Source organism: Syngnathoides biaculeatus, chromosome 7, assembly GCF_019802595.1.
Source record: "Syngnathoides biaculeatus isolate LvHL_M chromosome 7, ASM1980259v1, whole genome shotgun sequence".
NCBI classification, from domain to species: Eukaryota; Metazoa; Chordata; class Actinopteri; order Syngnathiformes; family Syngnathidae; genus Syngnathoides; species Syngnathoides biaculeatus.
This window is the reverse complement of record NC_084646.1, coordinates 5,752,285-5,772,471: the sequence shown is the minus strand read 5'-3', so window position 1 is coordinate 5,772,471 and position 20,187 is coordinate 5,752,285. Positions and strand designations below refer to the sequence as shown.

Here is a 20,187-nt window from a genome sequence, read left to right as displayed (position 1 = left end):
GTCATGAAATGCATGATTTTTAGTATGTTATTAATGGGGAAAAAAAGGCAGCCGGAATGGACCCACCCGTTTTTTTCAGCACAAAATATGATTTTGACATGTATGGCTTTGTGTAACTCCTGCCATGAAAATCCTCTCAAGGGATTTGTTTTCGACAAGAAGCAGGAAGTGACGTACATGGCAGGACCGCCCTCAAGCGGTCTCGTCTGTTTGCACTAGTTTTTACCTGTCGGAAGGTAGCTCGTTGTTCCTTTGTGTTAGCCAAAATGCCGGCTCGTTGTATTGCTGGATATTGTTCAAACACTCGGGAGGATGGATTCGCTCTTCATACTTTTCCAAAAGACCCGGTTCGTCGTGAAAAACGGATTGCACGGGTGCAAAGGACGAGCGCTTCGTGGGTTTCAAATGACGGGTAGGTGTGTATACAACTACTAAAAGAAATAATAGTTTGGGGGCCTGGGGGGACGTAATCCTCTCACGGGTCCTAAATGTGTCGAAATCTGCACAGTCGAGCATGAAAAATCACACGCGTAAAATTTGTTACGAGTACAAATTCATAGATATTGAAAGACGCCGCTTATTTTGTGTCGTCTTGACCAATGATCCCTCTAAGCTGCGCCACTGCGCAATTGCGCACCTGTCGTGCACTCTCAGCGCACATGAAAACCGATCCAGCGCAGTGAACCACAACCTGATGTCTTTTTTTTTTCCTTACACGGAAGCAAGAAACTGGTGCTCACCCTACTTCTACTTCCTAGTTTAACTGACACCGCCCCCCTCGGCTCTTAAAGGGCTACATTCATAATTACAAACAGTACACACACCCGTAACTTTATATCTGCGGGCATGACTGCGGCGGCTCCTCGTCCGCTGTGGACGGCTTTGGCCCGGAAGGCTCATACACACTGTCTGGGAGTCTGTTGTTAGTTAGAAGTGATCCGCATATCATCCAAATACAGCTGGAATGTACAAAAGGGTAATTTTGCTCCGGTCACTTCACTCGATTGTCAGATGTTCTCTTCTTCGAAAAGAGCTTCCGTGTCCCATAGCAGGTGTGCCACTACGTGTCCCTGTGTGACATCGTTGCAGGCAATATGGCTTCCACTTGGATGTCGAATGAGACTTCCGCAACTTTGCGTATGGATGACACGCTCTCGCTCATATTTATTTTTTCGTACAGACATTGAAGTGAATAATGTTATATGTATTTTTTTATTACAATATCTATTTTAGAATGTTCACAAGCATGACAGTGGAGCTTTAAGTAGGCCTGTGTCTGTTGCGTGTGTGTGTGTGTGTTTGAGTGTGTGTGTGTGAGTGTGCGTGCGGTTGATACAAAGGAACATGTCACCCGAGGCAACCGCACGGCTCACTGATGTGTTTTTAATTGTTCGAGGGGTAAAAGCCGCTTGGGTGGCACAAAGCAACACGTCATATCTTTGCACGCGCAGACAGAGTCAATTAACCTGTTGCTTGGGTGGGCCGGGGGGGGTGCATTCTTGTTTGTTTGTTGGAGGGGTGCGTTGGGCGCAGGGGGGGGGGGGATTTAATCTTCCACTAATTGCCATTTAGTCATCACGCGATCAAATGATCGAAGATCAAAGTTGAACCTGGCTGGACTAACGGAGAAAACGTTTCACTGGCTTGCTCTCGCCGAATCCGTTTCAAACGCCATCAAATGATCCGAGCAAACTTCCTAATCAGTCTCATTCAATTTTGTCGTCACGTTTCAGGTGCTCTTTGTTGCGTTTGCGCCGTTTCATTTCCTGACGGAACCTCAGTCCCTTAAACAAACCGCCGGTGGCCTCGTCAATCAGGCGTTTGGGGTTGGCGTCATTACCACATGAATCCTGAGGAGAGGACATTCTCTACCGCGCAACAATGACGGAGGGGCCATTAATATGTTGTTGCTCAAAATGAGAACGTCTGGATAATGGACCCCGTCAGGATCGGTCCGCAGATAAGCAACGCCCCCCCCCCTCCCGCAGAAGAACCGGATTCATCCGTGACACGTGGACAAAATCTATCATTTAAGTACCTGGTCCACCTCAAAAGACGCCGTCAAGGAAGCGGCGTGCGTTCGCCAGATATTCATCTTAATGCGATGCCGTCACTCAAAGTCAGACAATGATGGCCAAACAGGCTTTTGTGCTCCTCCGCTCACGAGGTCTGCGCCGCATTTCGTGACGTCCGCTCCGCGCGAAAAACGCCGGGAAGATGAGTTTGAAAAGGAGGGAAAAATAAACAAATTTTCCCCCGGAATCCACATCCCTTTTATCAGAGATGCAAAGCCGGGGAGAGATGACGCCCCGCCGCTGAGCGCGCCGTTATTCGAGCGCCGCGATACGTCGCGAGTTGCCGGGATCGTTTATGCAAATGAGCCGTCAAGCGTGACGCGACATTGCTGGAAACAAGAAGATTGCATTGCGCGGCGCTCCGGAGGCGCCGCTGGAAAGTGTGCAAATTGCGTATCCCTTTTTGACACGGCGCCGTGAATCCTCCTCGTGTCGTGAACTGAAGGAAATGTATAATAAATATTTGTAAGTCGCTGGGGTGCTTGAGAGAAGAAGAAGACGAACAATGCGAGTGCTAAACGTCAAATACGCAACACAGAGCTCCTTAATTGAGACACTCAGAACACTATATGATGCTTTTATCCTCGAAAAGTGCCATTTATTCTCAAATCTATGTCTTAAAGGTCAAGTGTCATGCCTATAAACATTCTAAAATAGATACTGTAATGAAAAATACGTATAACATTATTCACTTCAATGTCTACACGTAAAAATAAATATGAGGGGAGAGCAACGTTGCGGAAGTCTCATTTGAAATCCAAGTGGCAGCATCTTCTGCCCGTGATGTCACACTGGGACTTTCGCCATTGAAAACACGCGGTGGACCCTCCTTTGGGAGACGAACACGGACCTTCTGACACGGACGCTCTTTTCGAAGAAAAGAACATCTCACAACCGAGTGAAGCGACCGGGGCAAAATGACTTTATTGTTTCGAGCCATATTTAGATGATATGCGGATCACGGCCAAACCGCCTCCCCGCCCGATCCACCTCTGCGAGGCGGCGATAGAAACGACGCTGCCCGCGAGCGACAACGACGCCGCCGCGGCCAAACCGCCTCCCCGTTCCATCCACCTCCGCGCAGCAGTGATAAAAACAACGCCGCCCGCGCAGCGGTGATAAAAATAACTTGCCCGCGAGTGACGACGACACCGTGGCCAAACCGTCTCCACCTCCGCAGCGGAGAGGAGCCACTGCGGCCGGGCGCCACGACAAGCCCGGCGGCGATGCGCAAGACCGGCTCGGCCTTGTCGACAAGGCCGCTGGCAATCCACGAGGCCTGCTGCACGGAAGCATACTAAAAATCATGCATTTCATGACACTTGACCTTTAAAGGCACACGTGTGCGCACACAAACATAGCAACAGCACTTTATGCTTGTATTTATTTTTTTTGTACTCAAATACATTGACAATATGTGTTTTAGTGTGTTGTTACAATATTAATATGCGTGCCATCGCATATCTGCACAGTCGAGCACGAAAAACCACGTGCGTAAAATTTGTTATGAGTAGAAATACATAAATATTGAAAGACGTCGCTTATTTTGTGTGGTCTTGACCAATGTTCCCTCTAAGCTGCGCCACTGCGCAATTGCGCACTCGTCGCGCACATGAAAACCGATCCAGCCCAGTGAACCACCGCCTGATGTCTTTTTTTTTTTTAAAACATGGAAGCAAGAGCTGCTCCTCAGCCTACTTCTACTTCCTAGTTTACGTGACACCGCCCCCCTCCGCTCTTAAAGGGCTACACTCATAATTACAAACAGAACACACACCCACAACTTTATATCTGCGGGGACCACTGGTGGCTCACACCCGTGACTTTATATCTGCGGGCATGACTGACCACACCTGTAACTTTATATCCGCGGGCATGACTGGCCACACCCGCACATTTTTCAAATGTGAGTGACTGAAAATGTGTTTTAAAGCATACGGAAGGGAAAAAGCTACTTTAAAAACTAAATAAAGTCCCCCTACGTGGCATTTTTACCTATTAGGTGTGGGTCTAGAATCTATCCACTGCAATAAGCTTTTTTTTTTTTTTTTTTTTTAAATCTATCTGATATCATACAGAATTTCCATAATCTGCCCATCTCACCTGTTGCTGAGTCTTGGGCTTTTTCGAGCAGGAATTCCCTCATCTTTTCCACCCACATGTAGAGAATGCTCTCGCCCATGTGCTCCCTGCAAAAACATTCGACCGGGGTGACTTATCTCGCACAATTCAACGGGGTGTTGGGGGTGTGTGTGTGAGGGCGGGGGGCAATCGAAGCGGGCTAAAAGCCAGAGATGAGAGCAAGGTACTCACACGTAAAGGTCTTCCAGGCTGTTGGCCAACCGAACCCTCTCAGAGCCACGCAGCCACGCGGCACTACAAAAAGCCGAGAACAAACACAGGGTTATGGAGTGGGGGTGGGGAGGGGGGCCGACGAGTGGCTTGTTGTGAGGATAAATTAGTCAGATCGCCGGAGAATTCAATTTCAAAGGCAAATGGCCTGACTTGATCTGGTAGATTGGCGGGGCCTTGCTGGGATAATCAGGCGGGAGAAGTATCTGGAGAAGGGGCAGGGGAGGAAAGAAAAAAGAAGGTCATTAAGCAGAGTGCACGCAGAAAAAAAATGATTTGTTGTTTTTGTTGTCGTCTCCGCACCTGCAAGCACGCCGTCAGTTTATTCTCCCCCGTGTCGTTTGATATTTTGATGCAAAATATTCTGGACACCTCGTCGATGACGCACCATTCGTCACCGTAGATGGACGACAGCGCCTCCACCTCCTCCATCTGATGATAGCGACAACGACAAACCCGTCACGTCGCAGTATTTGTCGTCGCGGCAACTAAGGCGTCAAAAGTCTCACGAGTGACGGATCTTTTTTCGATTTGAATCGGGATTTTTTTTTTTTTTACTTTGACGTACGGTGTGACTGCATTTATAAGTATAAAAAAGGGTCCCAAATATCACATTTAGAATGCTGATTTTTTTCTAAAATTATATGACCTCATTCTCATAACATTTTTCTCAAATAGACGTTTTTTTTTTCCCTGAAAAATACACAACTTTTTTTAAAACTAGAAAACAACGACGCAAATCTTTCCAACTGTAATGGAATGACAAGTACAATTCCATATATTTTTTTCCACACACCGGGAAAAAAACGTTTTACGACAGGCTGAAACGGATTAACGGCATGTCCATTCATTTCAATGGGGAAAGATGATTTGGGATAACAGTGTTTTGGGTTACAAATTTGGTCACAGAATGAATTAAACGGGCACTGCTTCGGAGAAAAAATATGACGAGTTAAATAATCTGAATGGCACAACAGCCCGTGTTGGCAACATGAAAAACCTCGTTAATAATTTGCACATAAATCACGACATTTCCTGTTGAAGAAACACAGACACACATCTGATGGCCATTCCAAGCGTGAAACGAGCTAGCCGTTTTCAACCGTAGACAAAAATTTGGTACCTCGACCACAATATGCGATTATTAATTTTTCACTGTGAGAAATGCCTTTAGTATCCGAAAACCGTACTTTATCGAAACCCTTGGATTTTCGGACAGTATGAATTTGTTGGTGGTTATTTTCGATGAAGTGGCAGATAAAACAAAAGGCTCAGTGAGATAGGTTGAAAAATACGTAGCTCAGTTACACTTTTTATTTTTGATAAGGCGTATTTTATTATTTTAAACAAATATTCGATGGGTTAACATCACACAAACGGTTCCCCCCCCCCCCCCAAAAAAAAAAAAAAACATTCTTCAGAAATCATCACGAAATTGTCAAAATTGGTGCATTTTGCTTCCAACTAGACTCAACATTCACTTGTGTCACGTTAAATAGTGTAAAAATCTTTTACGTATCATAGAAAAACATAAACATCCTTTCCGTTATTTTTAACTTCTCCATCTTGTATGGATTAAGGGCCATCGGCAAAAACCTCGGATCACAGCCTGATTTTTTTGGTCTCTGGAGGTCGCATCAAACCATTCATTACAAATAAAATAAAAATAAAGGCGACAGGGAAAATTATGAGACCTTCCCAGGTAGATTTAGGTCACTTACTTGTGAGTGCAGATCGTCTCCTTCATTGTCTACATTTATTGTGTCGGCCATCGAAACATCACTACTAACCTAACCGACAAAGATACCCGCTGGAGAGAGTTTATAAATGGAAAAAAATAATACGAAAAACGATTAATTTTAGCGCGCTTGTTGAGGGGACGTGAAAAAAATCAAGCACTGGACTTCCGGAAAAGAACCGGGTTAGGGCAATATTATTTTCCGGTTTTGGATTTGGCGCTGCAAAATAAAAGTATTCAAAACATTGCGGGATTGAGAAATGAGTAAAAACAACAAAAAATGACATCCTTATTTGAATATTTTAAAGTGTTTTAATTTGTTAAATTTTTAATTCTGCCAAACTTGTCTTTCTATTGTCACCAAAATAACCAATATTAATTTATATTGAAAAGCGGCTTCGGACAAGTTCCGCTACGGCCATATCAGCTGATCAGACTGTAAACAGAAGAGAGGCGCGTGCGTTCGCGCGCGCGCGTGCGTGTGCTTGAGATTTTGGATCGTCTCGTTGCGGACGTGAAGAATTGCTGAAGTTGTGCCGGAGGAGCTTCTTGGTCTCAGAACACAACACAAGCAGCAGCACCAAGGAGAGATTTGACAAACTACTGCTAGATTTCAACGCAGATACTTCCAGTAAGTACTGTGCTACAATACTGGACTCGCAAAATCACGATGTGTGTGCCTTGCTCAGAGGTAGGGAAGGCACTCAACTCCCTGTACTTAAAAGTGCAGATATTTGTGTTATAGTAATAGTAATAGTCTGGTAATGACTGAACTACTTTACTCGTGAAAGAAAAAAAGTACTTCGTTACTGCACAGCACAGGAAAAGCGTAAAAATAATAATTAAAAAGTGTAAATCTAAAAACAAAATAACTGTAAAAAATGTAGGAACGTGTAAAAATGTAAAAAAAAAAAGATGTATGGATTTTTCTCCGTTCACATTAGGAAACATTATGTTTTGACTACATTAGAATATTTTCACTTAAGAGAAACTATTTACATATTTAAAGTTATTAAAACTTGTATCTAACGGGAAGTAAAATTTCATTTTTACTTTCGTACCTTTCAGAGTTTATTTACTTTAACTTAACGAATTCAAACAGTACCTCGGCGAGGTTTTTTCAATATATATATTTCTATTTAATTCCAGAGTGTACATAGTTTTACCTCGTTTAGCACTGGCTCAAATTTTATGCTATCAAAAAAGTGTTATCATAGCTAACTTTCGTTGTAAAAACAGTAAAAAAAAAAAAAAGATAATTTGGCTTATGATAATAACTGGGGAAAAAAAAACACATCTTACTTGTATGCATTTTATTTTTCAGATAAGTGGTAGCATTTTTTAAATCCGGAACAGTTTGAGGCTGGTACATTTTTTTTCTTCTATATTTCTATTTAATTATGGCGTGTATGTAGTTTTACCTCGTTTAGCACCGGCTCAAATTTTATGCTATCAAAAAAGTGTTACCATAGCTAACGTTTGTTGTAAAAAGAGTAAAAAAGATAAATTAACTAATGATAATAACTGGAAAAAAAAAAATCATCTTGTATGCATTTTATTTTCAGAATAGTGTTAGGATTATTGAAATCCAAAAAGGTTTTGGGCTGGCACAAGAATCCGCCTCAAATTCTTTTAGTACAAATATTTTTTTTTCCAAATGTATGACATAAAATTCTGAAAAATGAGCACTCGCGTAAAATCCAGATACCCGAAAATCAACTGAAGTGCTTTAACCGAGGCTCGGTTAGTTCCCAGTACTGCTGCTAACGTAACATGTGATTGCCTCATTACTACTTCATCTTTTTGAAATGTTGCAAATGTATGTCGAATTACCTTGAACTTTTCCTCAAATGTTCAAAGAGACGGACGGCCATGTCCTTTATCGCCGATTCCGATGACGTTCGGACATTCTGTTAAACACAAAAGCAGAACGCACACAAGATATTTCAACTTCAAACCGATAAACGTTAGAAATGTTTGGGAACTGAGGACACTAATTGTTGACGCTTTGTAGGAGGAATTCTTTCCTCAGTCTTGGTTGATGTACAGCTTCAGCTGTTCAACTGTCCGGGGTCTCTGTCGTCGCATTTTACGCTTTATAATGCGCTACACATTTTCAATGGGAGACAGGTCTGGACCGCAGGCAGGCCAGTCGAGTATCTGCACTCTTTTACTACAAAGTTACGCTGTTGTAACACATGCAGAATGTGGTTTGGCATTGTCTTGCTGAAATAAGTGGGGGGGTTGATGAAAAAGATGTTGCTTGGATGGCAGCGTATGTTTTTCCAAAACCTGTACAGTGACGCCTCGGTTCTCGACCCCAATCCGTTCCAGAAAACTGTTTGAGAAGTGATTTTTCGAAAACCGAATCAATGTTTCACAACAAACCGCTACGTGGGTCAGCTGCTATGGCCACGCGCATTGTGTTATTTCCGGGTTTTGTCTGGGGCGTTTGACTACCGAATTTCGTCCGAAAACAGAAGCAAAAAAATCTCGAAATTTTCATTCGAAAGCCGATTTGTTCGAATACGGTGACGTTCGAGAACAGGCTTTACCGTGCGTACCTTTCATCATCAATGGTGCCTACACAGACGTGTAAGTTACTCATCCCACTGACACTAATTCATCCCCATACCATCTCGGATCCTGGCTTTTGAACCTTGCATCCATATAAGTCCGAATGGTTCTTTTCCTCTTTAGCCAGGGAGGACACGACGTCGACAATTTCGAAAAACAATTTAAAATGTGGAGTCGTCGGACCACAGAACAGCTTTCCACTTTGCATCAGTCCATCTTTGATGAGATCAGGCCCAGAGAAGTTGCTGGCATTTCTGGGCGTTGATGATAAATGGCTTTTCTTTTGCATAGTAGAGTTTTAAGTCACATTTTTGGATGCAGCGCTGATCAGTATTTACTGACTGTTTTTCCTGAGGTGTTCCTGAGGCCACGCGGTGATATCCTGTACACACTGATGTCGGTTTTTGACGCAGTGCCGCCTGAGGGATCGAAGGTCACGGGGATTCAGTGTTGGTTTTCGGCCTTGCCGCCTGTAGTGCAGTGACTTCTCCAGATTCTCCGATACGGACTGCATTCCTTGCAGTTGTACATTGAGGAAAATTAAATTTATTAAATATCTTGTCTGTGTCGTGTGTTTAATTAATCATAGGTTGAACGTGATTTGCAAATCATTGTATCGTGTACTTGCTTGTGTTTAACGGAATGTCCCAAGTTCATTGGAATCGGGGGGGGGGGGGGGTTGTAGTGTTCTGCGTTTAGTGTGACAAATGGAAGGTTTAAACAATAAAACGGACCCCCTTAAAGACAAATGTTGCCCACTCACACGTTAATTGCGTGGAATAAATCTACATCGTCTTCAAAAAATAAGCTATTAAGCACTTTAAGAGATCAAATGTCTCGACGAAGTCACGATAAAATAACTGTATCGAGAAATATGACCAAGAAGTGAGTTAGTAATTAGGGCCTCGTACCCGTTTGACAATCTCATCTCATCACGCAGGATAGTAGCACTCAAGACAGTTACTTGTAGATAACAACACGAGTTGTAACAGCGTGTGGCCATTACTCCAACAACCTTAATCACGGTCCATAAATATTCAGTTCTGCGACAAATCCTCCGCAATCACATTAATAGCTTCAAAATTCCCCTTTTCGGAAGGCGGAATCAAATGCAAAAAAAATAATGCGGAGAAATGCGGTTAGTTGTGGAATGCTTTGGGATTTTGTTCTGATTTATTTTTATTTTTTTTATGGGGACGGGGATCAGCGATTAAAAAAAAAAAAAAATCACATTCATTGAAGACTTCCTGGGATAATTTTGATCCTTTTTCAGGGTTGATATAATCTAGTCAAATTTGGCCTGTTTTCACATTTGAAAACTAAAAATTTGATGACTTTTCCAAAGTGACCCAAAATGCACAAAAGTGAAAATATTCAATTTGCCATTTATTTTGTATAAGTGCTTCAAATTCTGTGCAGACTGAGGTTGTTTCAGGTCTCTTCTTCTCCTTTTCCTTTCGGCTTGTCCCAATTAGGGGTCGCCACAGCGTGTCATCTTTTTCCCATCTAAGCCTATCTTGTGCATCTTCCTCTCTAACGCCCATAAGTCTTCATGTCCTCCCTCACAACATCCATCAACGCTTTGTTTGGTCTTCCTCTCGCTTTCTTCTCTGGTAGCTCCATCCTTACCATCCTCCGACCAATTTCCTCACTCTCTCGTCTCCGAACATGTCCAAACCATCCAAGTCTGCTCTCTCGAACCTTTCGTCTCCAAATCATCCAACTTTGGCCGTCCCTCGAATGAGCTCATTTCTAATCCTATCCAACCTGCTCACTCCGAGCGAGAACCTCAACATCTTCACTTCTGCCACCTCCGGTTCTGCTTCCTGTTGTTCCTTCAGTGCCACCGTCTCTAACCCGTACCTCACCTCTGTTTTGTAAACTTTGCCCTTCATCCTAGCAGAGACTCTGCACCAGTCAACACATTTCCATCGCTATCCTTAATCACCCTAACCTGCTGCAGATCCTTCCCATCTTTATCCCTCTGTAGAGATCCTTTTCTCCTTCTTTCGTGTCCAACCTGGTGTACATGTCGTCATGTGCTGCCTCTTGTTTAGCCTTCGCCGCCTCTACCTTTGCCCTACGTCGCATTTCAACGTATTCCTTTCGCCTCTCGTCAGTCCTCTCACTGTCCCACTTCTTCTTCGCTAATCTCTTTCCCCGTATGACTTCCTGTTTCAGGTCTACAAAAATATATTTCACATTTATTAGTGTGTCTTATAAAGGACAAATGATAGTAACTGTTGGAACTGTGAAACTGTACATGCCATAAATGTGCATGTGTACAATATATATTTGGCAGCAGCGGTCAAGGAAGAAGTGAGTGACTCGCCAAATTTGCGCTCGTTCTTTGAATGGTCACACGGGAATCTTGAAACGGCGAAAGAGTAAAAGCACGAGAATGATTCCGGCAATCTCATAAAAGGAGCAGAAGTCGTGCAGGGGTCACGGGGCGCCTTGACACTGTCACCAGATCCTCGGTTTCATATCCATTTCTCTGCCGTGTTGCAATTAAAAATGTGTTTTCCCTTTTTCTTTGAAACGCTGATTTGGGATTCATCGGACGGGTTATTTTGAAAAGATTTGTTGTGCATAATGTAGACAATTAGTCGGAGGACGTTCTTGGAAGAGTATGTGGAAAGTGAGGATTGTGTAAGGGTTATTGCACTTAGCTAAGCCTGTTTTGTTTTTTAACCCCAGAAGTCTCTTATTTAGTTCTTTCTGAGTCTCAGTGATGACGGCACGCAACCAGCTAGGTCGCCCTTGGTGTTGGAAAAAAAACAGAGTGACACTTAAAACGTACGAGGGAAAGCAGTTACCCACTTTGACACCGCCCCGTTCGGGGGCAGCACTTGATTGATTCTGTCGGCGCCCTTGTGGCCCCTTCTCGGGGCGACAAGTCATCACGTGGACTCGCTCTTCCTGTCGCGCCGAAGCCTTCTGATTGCCTTGTGCCCGTCCTATCGGCCGCCGGCGCATCGCTGACTGACAAATGACTGGCATGTGAGTTTGCTCCCGTCACGTGGCCCCCCAAGACGTGTCGCTTCCTCAAAAAAAAAAAAACACCGGCCTCCGCTCCAATAGACCCAGTGCTGCTAATTAGTCGTAGGCTAGGAACTGGAATCATGTCAGTTCCCCGGTGTTATTGTTCACAGGATTAGAGGATTAACTGCTAAGATTCTGTGAACTCCGCTGCTAACCAAAACAGCAGTACTACATAAATTAAATTGTGGAGTCTTGTGTTAGGCTTTTAACCCTGAGGTAAGATTTCAGAGGTTTAGGTTTTATATTTAAAGTATCAAACAGTGGTTAGGGCTTTAAGTTACGATTTCAAGGTATGGTTCAGATTTTAAAGTGGGGCTCCGTTAAGGTTTAAAACAAGAGTTTGAGTTTCAAATCAGCGGTTGAAGGCATTTTGTCAACATAAGGTTTCAAAATGTTTTTTGACGTAAGGTTGCATGTTACAACTTCAAGACCGCGTTAGGGTTTCAAGCAAGCATTAGGGTTTCAATCCTGGGTTAAGGTTTCAGACTAGGGTTTCAAGACAGCGTTAGCGTGTAAAAATTAGATTTCAAGCCGTGATTAAAGGAATTAAAGTTTCAAATTAGGTTAGGCTTTCAATATTAGGTTCAGCTATGTCAACTATTCTAAACTGATGACACTTCGGGGCATGAATGCTAACTAAATCCGGTCCGTTGTGGTAAAGAGGGAGCTAAGTCGAAAGGCGAAGCTCTGAATTTATCAGTCGATCTCCGTTCCTACCCTAACATTGGGGTCGTGACCGAAAGAACAAGATCCCGGACACAAGCGGACAAAATGAGTTTCCTCCGCAAGGTGTCCGGGCTCTCCCTTAGAGATAAGGTGAGAAGCTCGGTCATCCGGGAGGGGCTCAGTGTCGAGCCGCTGCTCCTCCGCATTGAGAGGAGCCAGATGAGTAGGCTGGGGCATCTGATTCGGATGTCTCCCGGACGCCTCCCTGGTGAGGTGTTCTGGGCATGTCCCACCAGAAAGAGACCCGAAGGACAACCCAGGACACCTCGGAGAGACGATGTCTCTCGGCTGGCTTGGGAACGCCTCGGGATCCCTCCGGAAGAGCTGGAAGAAGTGGCTGGGGAAAGGGAAGTCTGGGTATCCCTGCTGAAGCTACTTCCTCCTCGACCCAACCTGGAAAAGCGGTAGATAATGGATGGATGGATGCTTACTAAATGTCATTCCGGAATCCTTACGCGCGTGTTGCCTTCAGATGTCCATGGAGGAACCAGATCCGGAAGAGCAGTTGCTGTGCTGCGCCAGGAACGGAGACCTAAACGGTATTCGGAAGCTCCTCGCTTCCGAGATGGGCGGAAAGACCACCCTGAACATCAACTGCAAAGGTTTGTCAATTGTCCTCTATGTCCTGTTAGTATTTGCTAACCGAAACAGCAGCGCAGTGTGAATTAAAGCGCCAGGTCTTGTCACAGACGAGTTCCCCAAACACGAGAGACGATCACGCTCGAATTTATGTGAATTTGTCTGAAGCGAACATTTTGTGTGTCTCCTGATTGACTGATCAAGCAGAACGGAGACCCTGCATCTCGTTTATGCCGGAACAGTTTTACTGTGTCACAGTGGCGTTTTCTTGTTTTTTTTTTTTTTTTTTTTTAGCTTTATCTAACATTTCTTTGTATTTTGATCGTTTTCTTGAGGATCAGTCGATCAGTCGGACAGAATTTATCGAAGGGTGAGGGGAAAACAAGACAAAGACAAACTTCTAATTGTAAACGGAACGGAAACAACTTATAAGAAATAGTTCCTATCAACACAAATGTCTCTTGATCTTTGTTCTTGTCGCTATCCTGTTCCTAGTTCTTTGTCCTGAATGTCGTACCAGGGTAGCACCACAACTCCCGGAGAAAAAAATTCCTTTTGTGTTTTTACACACTTGGCCATTCAAGCCGATTCTGATTTTGAATGAGAAAAGCAAATCATTTCATATGTACAACAAAGAAATGTGGGTGCTCCATGAGACTGTAGCGCTACACCCTGTGAAGGAAGAACAGGACAAGATAGGACAGGACAAGGACAGGAGAAGAAACGTGCAAGACAAGGATCGTGAACCCGGCTATACAACTGGATTGTGCTGGGAATGACCAAGTCAATTTTAGAATTCTATAGAACGACAATATAAGTGGGGGCGACGGGGGGGACGGGGGGGACATAAGCACTTCAGGTATACACAAAGCAAAGCAAAGCAAATTTATTTGTACAGCGCATTTCATACACAAGGTAACTACAATAAATGTATTTTACATGGTTAAAAGCACTGAAATACAGAGAAATAAAAACCTTTTGAAGTAAAAAGTACAATTAAAACAGTTTATGGTTCAAGAAATATCATTGAAAATTGAAAGTACCGTAATTTCCGGCCTATAAGCCGCGACTTTTTTGACACGCTTTCAACCCTGCGGTTTATGCGGTAACGCAGTGCTAGCGTTAGCCCGGCGCTAGCGTTAGCGCACCTGGATATAAGCCTCGGTACACAGAAATAGTTTAAAGCTCGCACCGCGCTAACGCTAGCCCCGCACTAATGCTAGCGCCGCGCTAACGTTAAAGTCTTTCTGTCTACTGGGGCTTATAACCAGGTGCGCTCTGCCGGGCGGGAATTACGGAACTCTAAACTGCATGAGAAAAAAAAGAACAGTTTTTAACCTGGATTTGAGCGCATTCCCACTTGGGTCTGATGTCACTTCCATTGGGAACTTAATCCATTTTGTGCAGAATAATCGCTAAATACTTTTGCTACAACACTTTTTTTTGTTGCTAGAAGTGAGTAGTCCCGCACCCAGAACGACCATTAGCATTCCGCGTTCACGCTAGGGGAGGCAAGCGGACATTTTATTGGGTTTTCAACGCGAGACTCTGGGTTTCAATTTAAGGGTTCAAGATTGGGTGTCAAGGGAGCGTTTTTAACGTTGTCTTAGTATCACTTATGATGTTATGTTCCAGGTAAATCCAAGTCTAAAAGGGGGTGGACACCTCTACATTTGGCCTCTTATTTTGGACACGCAGACGTGGTTCACGAATTACTGAAGGTCTGTTCCTGAAAGGAAAAAAAAAATGCAATAATTATGGTTAAAATGTTTCAAAACAGGCTTTATGTTAAAACAGGCCAGCGCGGACATCGACCTGCCCAACAACGTCGGAGATACGTCCCTGCACAAGGCCGCCTGCACCGGGAGAAAGGTACCCGAACGCATCCTTGCCACCCGATCGATCAACCAATCAAATCATCAATCAATCATTCAGGAAGTCGTCATGCTGCTGCTGCGCTACAAGGCGAGCGCGACCGTCATCAACGGGACGGCTCAGACTCCCAAAGACCTCACGCGAAACGCGGAGATCAGACGGATGCTTGCGGGTGAGTCCGAAACACGCCGAGCGGCGTGATCGAGGGTGACTGAACTGTAGCGCGGTGCGAAAGGTTGCGAAACCTGAGTGGCCGGCTATCAGCTGGACCAGTACAGTAAAAGTATAGTGGGATTTTAGCGAGTCACATGACCTAAGTGCGCGGACGTGACGTGTCATGTGCTGGACCTGAGGCTCGGTTACGTTCCTACACAGTTATGCCCAGTGCTGATTTCTCGGATTTTACCTCATCTGATGAAGAAATAGAAGTATCGGTTGATCGGGAAGACGGAGGACTACTTCCATACATATTTGAACCTGTGGCTGCCGGTCCTCGGAGCTCAATCGCAGCCGGCTTCCCCTTCAAAAACAAAATGTAAAACAAAAAAAAGAATTACACATGTATTTATAACATCCACAAACTTTGCCTTAGGAAAATTTGACACGTCAAGCCTTGAAGATTAGAACACTTTCTAAATTGCCCGTAGGTGTCATTGTGAGTGCGACTGGTTTTGTCTATCTGTGCTGCGATTGGCTGGCGAACCAGTTCAGGGTGTACCCCGTCTCCTGTCGCAAGATAGTGACCCTTGTGAGGATAAGTGGCTCAGGTAATGGTGTCTGTATTATACTGCCCCCTGGTGGCCAGGAGGCATTTACCAGAATGAGTACAACGTTGGAATGGAATGAGTTAGACTCAGTTTATGTTTCATTTTACAATAGTACTTACATTCAGGGGTGCACATAAGTAGTAGGCAGGCACAAAAGTGCACTATAAATATGAAAAGCATATTCAAAGATTCATTTGTATTCCTGAGCATTTGGGTATCGAGCCATTTTTGGGTGTTTGTGAATGATCCATTCAATAAAAGGATCTTCTTAGGGCGCACACTTAATGGAACCACTTCATGCAGTCCTTATGAAATACCGCATGCCTAGAACTGGTCCATGCCGCCAAAAAAGATGGCGGACCACCGGCGGTTCTATTAAGAGAACGGCACCAAATGAAGAGACCGCGCGGTCCCATATTGTATGTCGTTAAATTCATACAGTGCGAATCGGTATGTCGGAGGGGGGGGGGGGGGAGTGGGGGGGGGTGTATCACCAAGCAACCACCTCCATAATCAGACCAAAATTATTTGCACCCCAGGTACAGTAACAGATGCGGTGCTGTCAATCAATTCATTCATCAATCGAGCAATAGCACGGAGTCCTTTATTGTCCCCTGGATCTTAATTTTTACCAAGACGTTTTAGGACAAGCGGAATAATTCCAGGATTATGATGTGAGGTGTTCATATCCGAGCGTCTCAATACTTTTGAAAGCAACAAAATGATTGTTCAGTCTCAAGGCAAGAACGATGCGAATCTTCAGGCTGATGTTCCAGAATATCCACGTTAACGTAGGAGGGCTGGGGGAGTGGATGAGTTTTGATGAATTGAGATTCACTTCCGGGGACCCCAGTTGGAGAGCAACCGCGTTAAGGAACAACAAAAGTTGAACTGCTTCTTCGCTCGACCCTCTTTGTCTACGGTTTCCAACAGATACTGTGCACCTCAGCCTCCGGATAGTGGAAGTTGTGTTGAGGGACTTCTTTTTGGAAGTAGGTCACACTCTATAAATGCAGTGATTCCTCGGTTCTCGACCGCAATCCGTTCCGGAAAACGGTTCGAGAAGCGATTTGTTCGAAAACCGAATCGATGTTCCCCATTGCAATGAATGGAGAGAGAAATAATGTGTAACTAGCCGAAAAAAAATTTGCTTTTTAAAGCATTTTTTTTTAGCTTTTCCTGATAATAAACTGGATAGTAGAAATACATGTATAGTTTAAATACTGTATATAATGAAATTATTTCAGAAATATTTGTTTTTTTGCTTAAAATGTATGCTTTAGTAGTAGAGTACGCAAGGCTGTGAGTGCAAATAACGAAAGTGCGCTGGTTTTTTTCGGGGGGCGTCCGAATTGCCAATAGCGAAACCTGTCATGGGTGGGTCAGCTGCTTGTGCCGCGGGGTTTATGTTATTTCTGGGTTTTTTCGGCGGCGTGGGAATTCACAGCAAAGCGCCTCGTGGGTCAGTTGGTCTGGCCGCGCGCCAATGTGTGATTTCCGGATTTTGTCGCGGACGTTTGGAGTACCGATTTTCGTTCAAAAAGAAGCCCAAAAAAAAAAAAAGTCTCGAAATTTTCGTTCGAAAACGGAGACGTTTGAGAACCAAGGCTTTACTGTACATAGAATTATTTAATAGAGAAGTCACAGCTAGGAGTTTGCATTTTATCATTTAACATCAAAAACCTTTTCGGGTGGGTGTCAATTACTGTTGCAGTTTCCCTATTTGTGAAAAGACTTAGTCCCAATTCCTCGGGGGGTTTCACTGCACTGACAAATATGAAAAAGGAAGACACTTTGAATATGTAAACACAAATGAAACATGACATAATAACACCCAAACACCAACCCCAACTTTGAACATGCAAAGTGAAAGCAAAGAGAACTGCCTTCCTACGTCCATGACTCTAAAAGGCACGCGCGATCTGAGAGTCTTGATTCATGCTGACCTGAAGCGTGGACTGAAATTTGACGTTTTCCATCTCTTGGGTGGATCCACTCACTGCAGATGAAAATATGAAGATATTTTAATGGACAGGAACTGATGCAAAAAAATGGATAAAAAATCCAGAAATCACAAAGTATGATTTTTTTAACAATTTGTGTGATACAGGTGCAAATAAGTATTTGAACACCTGTCTATTAGCTAGAATTCAGCCCTCAAAGACCTGTTAGTCTGCCTTTAAAAATCCACCTCCACTACGTGTATTATCCTGAACCAGATGCACTTGTGTGAGGTCGTTAGCTGCATAAAGACAACCTGTCCACCCCATACGATCAGTAAGACTCAAACTTGTAACATGGCCAAGACCAAAGAGCTCTCTAAAGACACCAGAGACAAAATTGTACAACTCCACACGGCTGGAAAGGGCTACGGAGAAATTGCCGATCAGCTTGGTGAAAAAAGGTCCACTGTTTGATCAAATCATTAGAAAATGGAAGAAGCTAAACATGGCGGTCAATCTCAATCGGAGTGGAGCCCCATGAAAGAGATCAACTCGCGGGGTCTCAATGATCCTTAGAAAGGTGAGGAATCAGCCCAGGACTACACGACAGGACTTGGTCAATGACCTGAAAAGAGCTGGGACCACCGTTTCCAAGGTGACTGTTGGTAATACACTAAGACGTCATGGTTTGAAATCATCCCCTGGTTCAACCAGAACATGTCAAGGCCCGTCTTACGTTTGCCAATGACCATTTGGATGATACGGAGGAGTCATGGGAGAAAGTTTCGTGGTCAGATGAGACCAAAATACAACTTTTTGGTCATAATTCCACCAACCGTGATTGGAGGAAGACGAATGATGATTTCCATCCCAAGAACACCGTCCCTACTGTGAAGCACGGGGGTGGTCATGCTTCGGGCGGGGTTTTCTGCACATGGGACAGGAAGACTGCAGTGTATTAAAGAGACGATGACCGTGGCCATGTGTTGTGAGATTTTGGGGTTTCAACCTCTTTCCCTCAGACAGAGCATTGAAGATGGGTCGTGGTTGGGTCTTTCAACGCGACAATAACCCGAAGCACACAGGCAGGAAAACCGAGGAGTGGCTCCGTAAGAAGCATATCTAGGTTCTGGCGTGGCCTAGCCAGTCTCCAGAATCTTTGGAGGGAGGTGAAACTCCGTGTTTCTCAGCGACAGGCCAGAAACTTGTCTGATCTAGAGAAGATCTGTGTGGAGGAGTGGGCCAAAATCCGTCCTGCAGTGTGTGCAAAGCCGGTGAACAACTACAGGAAACGTTTTGACCTCTGCAATTGCAAACAAAGGCTACTGTACCAAATATTAACATTTGTTTTCTCAGGTTTTCAAATACTTTTTTTGTGGCTGTATCACACAAATAAATCATTAAAAAAAAAAATCATACATTATGATTTCTGGATTTTTCTTTTTAGATTATTTTTCTCATAGCGGACATGCAGCCACGATGAAAATTTCAGACTCCTCCACGATTTCTAAGCGGGAGAACTTGCAATATAGCAGGGTGTTCAAATACTTATGCCACATAAACAGCAAAGAAATGCCTCATGATTATTTTTATTATTTTTGAACCAATCTGTCTGTCTGGTTGACCAGAGCCACTCAAGTGGGATTCATAATTACATCCGGGTCACCGACCAGGCGAGGACGAAATGTTGGAAATAATTCAGAATTCTTTTCAAGGTTGACTTTGCGAGACAAGCGACATTGTGGGGATAGGCCGGTGCCAAGCTGGCTTATTCAATCAAAACGTGGTTTTACATTTATCATGTAGTATTTTGAAAGAGAATAGCTGAAATGCTGCCACGCGCACGATGAGATGTTTGCATACAGTTACTGATTAAGTCCATGCTGTTCCGACAAAGATGCATCGACTTGTTAATGCTTTTGTTCAGCTCTTCAATCTTGTGTTCAATATCTGACAGGATGGATTTCTTCTTCGCCTTGCCCTTGAAACCTGTGCCTTTATGAAACGCAAACATGAAAAGCATGGAGTATTAAGATCGTCAATAACGAAATTTAATAGTACTCACTCAGTGCCAATGGAGCGGGCACAATCTCATTTATGTCCTCATACAGCTTTTCGAGCGTCTCCTTGAAGTCCCATAACAGTTCCAGCTCTCGTCCCCTCCACCGCTGCTCTTCACCGCCGTTCTTCTTCTGGAACTTTTCGTCAATCCTCAGGTTGATGTCTTTTATGTTGGGTCGGAAGAGGCGGCCCCGGTTCTTTGCCGACATCTCCTCTATCTTCTCGAACAGCCGGTCGTGCTGGCTGACGTTAGCTTTCTCTGAAATATTCAGACAGTGGTAGTTTCCACACTTGTCCACCAACCACTGCAGAGCTTTGTGCTCCCTCGCAATGTACTCCTCCAGGGATCTGTCTCCCAAGGTGTCCACGTTGGTGAACAGAACCATCGTATGGTTCCAGACGCTGTCGCCAAAGAGCTGGAGATGATCCTCCAGGGTGTCCTGATTGAC

At 44.1% G+C, this 20,187-nt stretch overlaps 2 protein-coding genes across 10 annotated transcripts in view; one reads left to right on the top strand and one right to left on the bottom strand.

Annotated features, from left to right (window-relative positions):
• impact (impact RWD domain protein) overlaps positions 1-6,330 on the bottom strand; it is a 31,569-nt gene extending 25,239 nt beyond the window's left edge. For both annotated transcript variants that reach the window (XR_009795846.1, XM_061825782.1), the window contains exons 1-5: positions 6,149-6,330; positions 4,731-4,859; positions 4,581-4,633; positions 4,389-4,451; positions 4,179-4,264 (exon numbers count right to left, since the gene is read on the bottom strand). Coding sequence is in view for 1 of the 2 variants with exons in the window: in XM_061825782.1 (XP_061681766.1) it covers positions 4,179-4,264; positions 4,389-4,451; positions 4,581-4,633; positions 4,731-4,859; positions 6,149-6,199 (382 nt within the window). In the remaining variant the exon portion in view is untranslated. The remainder of the gene's footprint in view (positions 1-4,178; positions 4,265-4,388; positions 4,452-4,580; positions 4,634-4,730; positions 4,860-6,148) is intronic.
• Positions 6,331-6,637: 307 nt separating this feature from the next.
• LOC133504002 (oxysterol-binding protein-related protein 1-like) overlaps positions 6,638-20,187 on the top strand; it is a 74,483-nt gene continuing 60,933 nt past the window's right edge. For 3 of the 8 annotated variants that reach the window (XM_061826091.1, XM_061826090.1, XM_061826092.1), the window contains exons 1-6: positions 6,657-6,796; positions 12,727-12,917; positions 12,986-13,115; positions 14,728-14,813; positions 14,890-14,964; positions 15,028-15,139. In XM_061826091.1, the coding sequence (XP_061682075.1) occupies positions 12,738-12,917; positions 12,986-13,115; positions 14,728-14,813; positions 14,890-14,964; positions 15,028-15,139 (583 nt within the window). In that variant the 5' untranslated portion in view covers positions 6,657-6,796; positions 12,727-12,737. Of the gene's footprint in view, positions 6,797-12,726; positions 12,918-12,985; positions 13,116-14,727; positions 14,814-14,889; positions 14,965-15,027; positions 15,140-20,187 lie in introns of all 8 variants that reach the window. The other 5 variants (XR_009795878.1, XM_061826096.1, XM_061826089.1 and 2 more) reach the window with 5 other exon arrangements.